General features: G+C 50.7%; 2 protein-coding genes across 2 annotated transcripts; one reads left to right on the top strand and one right to left on the bottom strand.

Annotated features, from left to right (window-relative positions):
• Nucleotides 1–5: 5 nt before the first annotated feature.
• Nucleotides 6–6739, bottom strand: ZMYND12 (zinc finger MYND-type containing 12). Its single transcript, XM_063317318.1, has 8 exons — nt 6619–6739; nt 5427–5568; nt 4701–4872; nt 4182–4351; nt 3424–3549; nt 2661–2781; nt 1882–2027; nt 6–857 (listed from the first exon to the last, which is right to left on the bottom strand). The coding sequence occupies exons 1-8, from the start codon at nt 6732–6734 to the stop codon at nt 738–740; spliced, it is 1113 nt and encodes a 370-aa protein (XP_063173388.1). The 5' UTR covers nt 6735–6739; the 3' UTR covers nt 6–737.
• A 158-nt stretch (nt 6740–6897) lies between these two features.
• PPCS (phosphopantothenoylcysteine synthetase) lies at nt 6898–9476 on the top strand. Its single transcript, XM_063317463.1, has 3 exons — nt 6898–7372; nt 8001–8104; nt 8939–9476. The coding sequence occupies exons 1-3, from the start codon at nt 6901–6903 to the stop codon at nt 9254–9256; spliced, it is 894 nt and encodes a 297-aa protein (XP_063173533.1). The 5' UTR covers nt 6898–6900; the 3' UTR covers nt 9257–9476.
• The last annotated feature ends 217 nt before the right edge of the window (nt 9477–9693 follow it).

Raw genomic sequence — 9693 nt, 5'->3', positions numbered from 1 at the left:
AGAGCTGCAATCCAGCGTAAAACACCCTTGCGGATGTATCAACGCTTTCGATTGCTCTCAGGCTGCAATCCTGATCTCAGACCAGAGTGTGTCAGGTCCTGCTCTTTGGGACAATAGCAAGCCCTCTCCAGAAATTGCTCCCACATCCCCCTCATTCTTCTCTACCCAAGGGTCTACATTTCCAGCTCCTTTAATCCCCCTTCACAGGGCTTAAGTTTCTATCCCCCGAATCCTCCTCATCGCCCTTCCAGTTTCCTTCGAACGCCCTTAAAGTATAGTACCAAGGAATGGGCGGAGGCGTCAAGGAGGGGCCTGGCCCAAGCAGAATAATGCAGAACTAACTTTTTATGCTTTGAAAACTGAGCGCTTCCTGATCCACCTCGGTGTTCAGCCACGGAAACCCTGGTTTATGATTTACTGAGCTGGGCAGACGCAGCCGGTTGCCCTTCTCCAACAAAGTACAGCTAAACAGGCCTGGGCTCTGCCCAACAGGTCAACCGAGTGGCTGGGGACCTACCTGCTCCCCCACCCGCGACACTATGTTGTGACCCAGACTTTGTCTCCTGATGAAGGCGTGCGAGGTTGGGTAGAAAAGGAAGAAAAGGCCTTGCTGGTCTTTAGGGTTCCACAAAGACGTAAGACAGACTCATTTCATTAAAACTGGAAAGACACGTCGCAAAACAAGATGGGGGCGAGTCACAGCCGGAGGCTCCTTCCTCCCTGGAAAAGCCACCTCTCTATTTTTCATAGGCTACTTTGGATTTGATCAGTTTCACCAAGTGGTAGAGAGAGTCGTCCAGGTCGTGTCCGGGCAGATGCTTGCTTGCCTGGAGAACTTTCATCACAAACTCGTCAGCCTGAAATGAGGCACGGCGGGAAGAGGGTTAAGTAAAATCAAGCCCTTTGCAGAAGGCAGGGGGATGAAATTGAGAGGTTATTATAAAAGCTTGATTTGGGCAAGGCCCGTTCGGGTGCATTAGAGCAACGCGAGGCTTCATTCCTCACACTGTGGCGGATCCTGGCTTGGCCTCTTTAACATGAAGCCCAGCCACTGGAAACGGTAGCAAAACGCTTCAGCATGAAACGCTCTGACTCAAGTCCAGTCACATCCACTTCCAGGATGCCCAGGGCCCCCTTTATGGAAGGTTAAGTGTTCACTAAACGTATGCGAGCCATGTGAGTTTCTGCCCCAGAGGGCTTCTCCTAAGCGGGGTGGTTCTAACCCGGCAAATGTTACGAAGGAGGCGGGACCCACAGAATGCAGGCTTTATTTCCCTGGCTGCTGGAAGAGCGCAGTTACCTAAACTGAGTCGCCCTCTGCAGACAAGCTCTGCTCAGGGAAGGTCAGGTGTGGCTGAAGCCAGCAGATGCGGCTCTGATCCGTTGAGCCCGTTTTCTCCAGGCAATGAGAAAAGCGTGGGCCGGTCTGGGCTCAGCTGGACTGTCAGCACACTGGTGGTGTGGCTGCTGCTGCCCGCGATGGGGAAGCGGAAAGACGTAGGGAAAGGGGCCCAGGAGAAAGGCAGGACCCTTGCTTCAGGCCCAGGGGCCAACAGAAAGGACTTCCCTCTTGGATCTGCCCTGGCAGCTTCCTAGGCGGTCTGGGTTAGTTCAGGGACCCTCAGCCCTACAATGCAGACCAGACTAAGAAACCAATGTTTTATGGTAACAGAGCCTTGCAAGTCTGAATGAGCTTTCCCCTCCCTCCCTCCCTCTTCAGGTGGACTAGGGAGGGGCTGATCTGAGAGGTTTTTCTCACGTTACTTTCTTGGCCCAGCTCAAGCCCCCCCATATCTGACCATTGCCTTGGTAGCGGCTCTTCCTCCTGTCCTCCAGGGCAGTTCCCAATGCCCTCTACAGAAACCATGTTCTTTAACTTGCCTTCGGCAGATCATGGATCAAATAATGGAACATGGCCAAGGTGTGGAACACTTTGGCCATCTTCTCCAGCTGTGGCTTGGGAGACTGTTCTCGGAGTTCCAAGATGGGGTTCAGCATCTGGGTTGCTTCACCCTGTTGCTTTTCGTCTGGAAGAGGAAGGGAGTGGCCAGTGATGGAAATGGTTGTGAAGGACTTACCAGACCCTCCTGACGATGTTGTGAGAAAGAGGCAGCAAGGGTCACGCTGGGAATGTAAGATAAATCTAGATGGGAATAAAGCCAAAGAAATAAGAAAGCACTCTTTGCTTTCAGAAGAGGCATTCCCAGGCCCAAGCGGCCATCTTAGAAGAGGCATTCCCATTTTTCTCTCACAGAGGAGACAGTGCTAATCCTAACTGTCAGGGGGCTATTGTCAATGGTAACAGCCCATGCTGAGCCTTGGCAATGGAGAGGAGAGAAAGACATTTCATTGGATCTGCTACTGCTTTGCAACCAGCCTTCTGAGTGGAGCAGCCCTCTTCCATCACAGCTGGCCAGAATTCCTTCCCCTGCGTTGGCTTTCCCTCCTCAACTCCCTTTCCTTCCACGTTGTGTCCTTTTAGGCTGTAAAGGTGAAAGGCAGGGACTCTTTTTTCCCTATGATTGTGTCTGAGAGCAGGGCACAAACGCTTCAGATAAATACAGAGCACAGCCTTCTCAACCGAATGCGAGCCAGATGTGATCCTGACCCATCTGGGGAAGGCTGGCTCTGGGAGTCTGCCTCAAGGGACGCTTCCTTACCCAGGATCTCTTCCTCTGTCCCTTCTTCTTCAGACAGCAGGTCAATTTCTGCAGGAGTTATGAGTTTCTGGTACTGGATGTCAATCAGGTGGTTGAAGTGATCATACCAGATATTGACCACCTGGGGAGGAAAGACTCGGAAGCTATAACAACAACAACAACAATAATAATTTTGATTTAATCAGGGTGGTGGTGGCATGACCCTAACATTGCTGGGTCAGCCTTCCCCAACCTGATGTCTTCCACATGTGCTTGATCACATGTCAATCCACATGTGTTTGCCGTTGAGGAAGTGGGCAGCACACAGATATTCTAAATGAAGCAATGAATTCCCAACATTTTGTGGTGGGAATTCTGGGGGAGGTAGCCCAGTGCACCTAGAGACTACCAGGTTGTTGCTGCATTCCTTACTGAAGCCAGGCATTACCTCTCAAGCAGGATGGGAGCCATGAAGATAACTTCAGAGGAAAATTCAAGCACTCAGAATAAGATACATCAACTGAAAAAAGCTAGGAAGCCATAACCAGAAGAATTTCAGCAACTGTAGGGATTCAAGAACTGGCCTGATTCACAGGAAGAAGAAAAACCTCCTTGCGTTCTGCGTTCCAGCCCATCCTGATAATCTGTCCCCCTTCCTGAGCCAGATCTATCCACCCTTCATAGCTGAAGTGGCCAGATTTGTTCACATCTTGTTGTTCGCCGACTGCGTGGGAACTAATTCTCATCGGCACCTAAAATCCCAGCCGGGTCGGGATCTACTAACCTCAGAATACAAGGAATCAGCAATATCCATCCTATTCTGGCGGAAGAAAACATTGGCCATGTGAAAGTAGCCTCCTGAAACCGCTATATTGTTGGTCGTCCCAAAAGCGCAGCTGGCAAAATATACCTGCAATTAAATCAGTCGGTGTGATCGGTGATAGAGGCAGACACGGCCACCTTTCAGAAAGCCAGTAGGAAAGAGGGGGGAAGGGGGGGAACCATGGAAGGATGGAGAAAGTATATTTGGCCCAGCCATGCTCTGGAGGAAACTTCCAAGACTTTGGGTCCCGTCCTAGACAGAGTCCTTACGTTGGGCTGAGCATCACCTGGTCTGTTTGGGATTGATTTCATTCAGTGCTGCAACAGGTGATGCTCCCAGATTGCTACAGTCCATGGGCTTAACTGATGTTCCCAAATCAAGTTCAGATTCCAATCATGTTGGGAATGCAGGCCTCAATATCCTATGCGTCTTATGCAAACTCACATCATGGCTGATTCAGGACTCAGCCCGGCCCTTGCAAGCACGGAAGGATTTTCCTAACAGGGAGTGATTACCGTCCCTCTGAATCTGGTTTTAATCAACCAGGAAATGAGTCTGCCTTTTCTGCTCCCCCTCGCTTTGGCCGTGACTCCTCGTCCCTGCGATGGTGGCTGCTCCTTCTGAATGGCCTCTGCCGCCCATCGTGGGAGAAGGACCCACACTGATTATGCGGGGGAGAGTTAGGCCCACCCTGCCCCAAGTGCAGAACTGAACCTTACATTGTTGGCCAGGTGGTACAAAGAGTCATCAAAGTTCCCTTTGGCGGCATGAAGTAGCCCCAAGATGCGGTGCAGCTTGGACTGAACGTCGCTGCTGCAGTTGGTGTTCTTCAGAACGATCCAGTGTGCTTGGGAGAGATACTCTTCACTTTGTGAGAGGTGCCCAAGCCCTGGCAGGAGGGAAAACCAACAAAACCCAGCCACATTACGCAAGTGAAACCAGTGCGTGGTTCCTCAGGAATCTGGGCACACTCAGAGACAGAATGTCTGAGTAGTAAAAAACTTCAAACACACAGAGAAACAATTGACTACTTTGGGAACGACATTCGCTGCTGAGTTCAGAAAACAACGGGGAAGTGATTCCTAGTCTGAATTAGCGGTCTTCTCACTAAACTGAGTTTTAGTCCATCTTTCCACTGAAGCAAATACTCGTGAAGGCTAACAAGAGTGACATTACTAGCCCCTCTCCCCATTTGGAAGCAACCTGCAGCTCTTTCAAAGCGCTCCAAGCAAGCTCACCCAAGCTGGTCTCGGCTAAAATAAGATACCGGGGAACCAGTTCCACCGAATTGGGGCCATAGATACCGATGGTGAATTTCAGAGAATGCAAGGCGGCCGGGATGGCATCTTCGTGGTTGCCCTCGGACAAAAAATTCTGGGCCGTATCATACGTCACTCCAGCCAGGAATATCTGTGGAAAAATACCGACAGGTTACCCGATGGGTTTTTTTCCTCCAGTAGGTTTTGAGGACTAGATGTGGTATTTGATATAATTGATCTATATCTAATATATCAGAGAGAGTTTGGCTCTAAACACATGAAATGCATCGCTTGGGCTCGCAGGAGCAGCATTATAATCATTCCTAAGTATCTCAAGTAAGGGGGGCTCTGCAGTACGAAGATTAGTGTAAAATTTATAGAAACACACACTATTTATTTATTTTACTGGGAAAAGCTAGACGGGCGACCGACTCGGGCCGGCGTGCCTCGATAAGGAAAAGGAAAATTCAAAACCTGTTCAGGCCCAACAACGGCGATGGATAGGGCATCAGGAAGCCTCGCCCTGTGCCTGTGGGAAGAATGGTGTGGAGTCCTTGGTGCTCTCTGAGCCTTGTTTTCTTACAGACGTTTCATTGCCAGACTAGGCAACATCTTCAGTGCGAACTGAAGAACGGTGTTGTTAGGAGAGATTGTGCTGCCATGGAAAGGGGCTGGCCGGTCTCTCTGGACCAGCTCCTGGCCTACCTCCCGGCTGCGCTTCTGCTCCTTTCCGAGCTTCCTTTCTTTGTCTGAGTTGTAGAAGGGAGGCGCCGTCCGCAGTGGGATGAGCAGCTGGCATATTTTCTCGTGGATGCTGATCCAGTCGGCGGTCTGGTGGTCCACATCGCTGGCAAAAGGCAAGGAAGCTCCCCATCAGCCAGGCCTTCTACCTCCCCTCTTCCTCTTTGAGGCAGAGATTAATTTTAAGAGGGCTCAGCCAAGAGGGAGACGGGGAAACCAGACTCAGGGCAGCGTGGCGGGTGCCCCCCAGTTAAAACCATTATTATTTATTTATTAAACAAATTTATAAGGCTGCCCAACTCACACACGGTGACTCTGGGTGGCTTACCAAGTTAAAAAACAGAAAAACACAACATGCACACATTGTGTTTCTCTTAATTATTATTTATTATTTGTGTTTGTTTGTTTGTTTATTTGCTTATCAAATTTATCACCACCCATCTCCCAAAAGGGAGTATAATAATTATTTGATTATTTATTAGGCAATAAAACAAACATTTTAATTTTTTTAAAGAATGTTTGCCTTTTTAAAACATTTATGTAATGATGGTTTTTATGGATCTTGTGGTTTTATTCAATAGTTGTACGCTGCCCAGAGTCACTTTTAGTGAGATGGGCGGCTACATGAATGTGATTAATAAATAAATAGAATAAAAATGCACATATAAATGCCTATATCTGTGCCTCTCTCTCCGGAGATGTTATTAGGCATAATTTTTAAAAGTAAATCTAAACGGTTTTATGCACTGAATGTGGCACTCCAAGAAAGGAAGCCCTGCCTAGATGGAGAAGAAAAAATACTTTTTATTAGTAGGTTGCAAGTGTATTAGGCAATGAATTAATATATAGATGTATAGAGCTCTCTTGCTATGCTGCGTATACAGATATATCATTTGTAATAATTTGTAATTATGGACGATTTTATGCATTGGACATGGCATCCAAGGAAGGAAATTTTGCCTATGGGGAGAAAAAATACGCTTATCCTTGCAAATTATATTAGGCAATAAATTAATACGCATACATAAACTTGCATAGCTGTGCGTCTCTATATTATAATTAAAATTGCCAGCATACAGCTGAGGGGCGTACACCGATCCGGGCTCTGCGCCCGGCGGCTCTGCACCGGACGGACGCCCGCCTGCGGGCCACTCACCAGTAGTAGGTGACCCCGCAGCCGGCGCAGCGGACCGTGGCGGTGCCCAGGCAGAGCTCGCAGCGCCGCTTCCGCCCGCGGGGCTGCGCGAGCGGCACCAGCCAGTCGGTCTGCATGGCCGCCGTGCCGTTGCTAGGGGCGCGGTTGCCAGGGCGGGCGGCGGAGGGGCGGGGCTTCCGGCGTCGGCGCCCCGCGGGAAGGCCGAGGGGCCCGCCCCCGCACGCCACTTCCGGCGCGGCCACCCCGGCCGGGGAGGCGGGCCTTCCGGGCGCGGCGGCGGCGATGGAGGAGCGGGAGGCCGCGGCGGCCGAGGCGGAGCGCCGCGTGCGGGCCTGGGCGGAGGCGCAGCGGGCGCGCGGGCGGCGCGTGGTGCTGGTGACGTCGGGCGGGACGCAGGTGCCGCTGGAGGCGCGCGCCGTGCGCTTCCTGGAGAACTTCAGCAGCGGACGGCGCGGGGCGGCCTCGGCCGAGCGGCTGGCGCGCGCCGGCTACGGCGTTTGCTTCCTGCACCGCGCGCGCTCCGCCTTTCCCTGGGCGCGCGGCCTGCCGCCGCCCGGCCCGGCGCTGCTGGACCTGCTGCGCGTGCACGACGGGGCCGTGCGCGTGGCCGCCGAGGCGCTGCCCGCCCTGCTGCCCGCGCTGGCCGCCTACCGCCGCGCCCGCGAGGAGGGCGCCTTCCTGGCCCTCGAGTTCGCTGGGCTGGCCGAGTACCTGGCCCTGCTGCGCGCCGCCGCCCGCGCCCTGGCCCCGCTCGGTGAGGCTGCCGCCGGGGGTCCCTCTGGGCCGGGCGGGGGAGGCTCGGTGGTCGCGATGGCAGCGCCGCGCAGCGCACGCAAACAGTACATGCACAGACAGGTCAATGCCAGACATGCAAACACAACAATCTACATACAGAGAGTTCATGCAAACACAGGCCAATATATACATGCAGACAGTACATGCACAGACAGGCTGTTACAGTATGTGCAAATACATTATATGCAGAAAGCTGGCTGGGTGACTTTGGGCTGGTCTCTCTCAACCCAAACACAGCCCAACCCACCTCACAGGATTATTGTCGTGGGGAAGATAGGAGGGAGGAGTATGAGGTATGTTTGCCAGCTGGAGATAGATAGAGAGATGGATAGAAAGAAAGAAAAAAGGCAGGATAGAAATCTAATAATAGCGGCTTGGACAGTCACAGCCCAAGGCCAGTAGGAGGCTGAAAGTGTCACTCGGAGTTGGGCGGCATATAAATTTAGTAAGTTGTTATTAAAGTTTAGAATTGCCAGAAGGCAAAGTGGCTTTGCTTTTACAGCTTTATTTTGGGGGGAGGGAATTGCAGGTGTCCTTGCTCTGACAAGCATCATCCCCCTGTTTTTCATCCTCTCGACCCCCATCAGGTTCCAGTGCCATGTTCTTCTTGGCAGCTGCTGTGTCTGATTTCTACATCCCCCCTTCAGAGATGCCCGAACATAAAATCCAGTCATCTGATGGGCCCCTCCAGGTAAGGGGAGATGGGGCGGGGTGTCCTTCAGAAGGGCAGCAGTTCTGAGACAGAGAAGCAGGAGAATCTGCTGAGAGGGCAAGGAGCAGATCTAAAGAGAGGCCAGAACAGGTGGCACCATGCAGGCTGCATTTCTTTGCTCTGAGGCTCAGCTCTGAAAATGGTGTAACTGTGGGAATCTCCAGGGAAGGCTGAATACCTGTTGAGGAAGGACTTTCCACGGCCTACCATAGGGGTCAGTGCCCTCAGACACTTCCCTGGAGTTCTGCTGGCCTCCCTGCTCAGCCATTTTTTTTAATGGGACATAGGCATGCTATAGAGAGCCGTCATCTTTACTTGCCAAAATCATGGTCCTTTTATAAGGCAGAGGTACATTTTACTTCTGTGAAGCAAAAAAGGGAGAAGTTGTCATTTATTGAACTGCAGTGTTTGGGGATTTCAGCTTATATCCAGATTTGAAAAATGTGGCAGAACGTTTTGGCCCTGGATTTTTGTGCTGTGTAGTGTGTGAAAGAGTGATGATGGTTTTCTGGCTCACCTTGTGAAAGCTGCTGAGCAGAAAAACTTTTCCAAAAATAGCAAAGAGCCAGCAGAGAGGATGGTTTGTGCGAATGTTGTGAAATAGGTTACCGTTTCTGTGTATGCAGTTGGCAATTACGACTCTTGAAATTATTAGCTATCCTGCCGGAGGGCTAAAGAAGATGAATTGGGCTGTGGCACTTCAAGAAAGTGGAAGGAAGAGAAAGAGGGGGCCATTAGCATCACTGTTGTTCCTTCTCTGTGTTGAAGACGCTTGTGTCTTTTGCTAAATTCTCTCTGCTTCCCTTGTTGCAGATAACAATGAAGATGGTACCCAAGATGCTCTCTCCTCTGGTTAAGGAATGGGCCCCAGAAGCATTTGTGATTTCCTTCAAGTTGGAAACCGATGCTTCGATTCTGGTTGAGAAAGCAAGACAGGCTCTGGAGAAATACCACCACCAGGTAGTAATTGCCAACGCACTGGACTCAAGAAGAACCTCCGTGATTGTGGTCACTAAGGACTTGGAAACCCCACTCTCACTTTCAGAAGAGGAAATCGCCCAAGGCATTGAGATTGAGGAAAAGATTGTCAGCCACCTAGAATCTCAGCACAGGGCTTTTATGGAAAAATAACCGCCAGTGGATAAAAGTGACTTCTCCAAGTTCTCAAATCCAAACTTAAGAACAGCCAGGAGGTGGTGGTGGTGGTGGTGGTGGTAAAACTGGAATGCTTCTGTTACCAGTTAACAGAGGTCCCTTAACTGGGGTCAAAGGGGTGATTTCTTTGCACATCTTCAAACATGTTTGCTGCTCATTTGTGGAAATAGGTAAATAACAGGAACATTCCAAGTCATGGCTTGTCCTGGTGCGTGCAATTACAGTTGTTTGTTTTAGTGAACAGGCAGACAGCAATCTCTCTGACTTTCTGCTGCCTTGGTAAAAAAAATTACTCAGGAGAATTTAAATGTGTTCTAGTTAATTCCCAAATCTTATTCCATCTTGAAACAAGCCAGTTTGTACAAAATAATGTAGTTTCTGGGCCAGTGAGCTGGTACGTGGCTTGTTGACTT

Source organism: Candoia aspera, chromosome 18 (genome assembly GCF_035149785.1).
Source record: "Candoia aspera isolate rCanAsp1 chromosome 18, rCanAsp1.hap2, whole genome shotgun sequence".
NCBI classification, from domain to species: domain Eukaryota; kingdom Metazoa; phylum Chordata; class Lepidosauria; order Squamata; family Boidae; genus Candoia; species Candoia aspera.
Note: the sequence above shows the minus strand (reverse complement) of the source record. Positions and strands in the feature narration are given on the sequence as shown.

Excerpts from the sequence above, each read along its gene's own strand:
- ZMYND12 (XM_063317318.1), bottom strand. The coding sequence starts at position 6,734 with ATGCAGACCGACTGGCTGGTGCCGCTCGCGCAGCCCCGCGGGCGGAAG. Across the intron at positions 5,569-6,618 it reads TGCGGGGTCACCTACTACTG|CGATGTGGACCACCAGACCG; the intron begins GTGAGTGGCCCG and ends GCCTTTTGCCAG. Across the intron at positions 4,352-4,700 it reads TTTAGCCGAGACCAGCTTGG|GGCTTGGGCACCTCTCACAA; the intron begins GTGAGCTTGCTT and ends CCCTCCTGCCAG.
- PPCS (XM_063317463.1), top strand. The coding sequence starts at position 6,901 with ATGGAGGAGCGGGAGGCCGCGGCGGCCGAGGCGGAGCGCCGCGTGCGG. Across the intron at positions 7,373-8,000 it reads CCGCGCCCTGGCCCCGCTCG|GTTCCAGTGCCATGTTCTTC; the intron begins GTGAGGCTGCCG and ends GACCCCCATCAG. Across the intron at positions 8,105-8,938 it reads CATCTGATGGGCCCCTCCAG|ATAACAATGAAGATGGTACC; the intron begins GTAAGGGGAGAT and ends CCCTTGTTGCAG.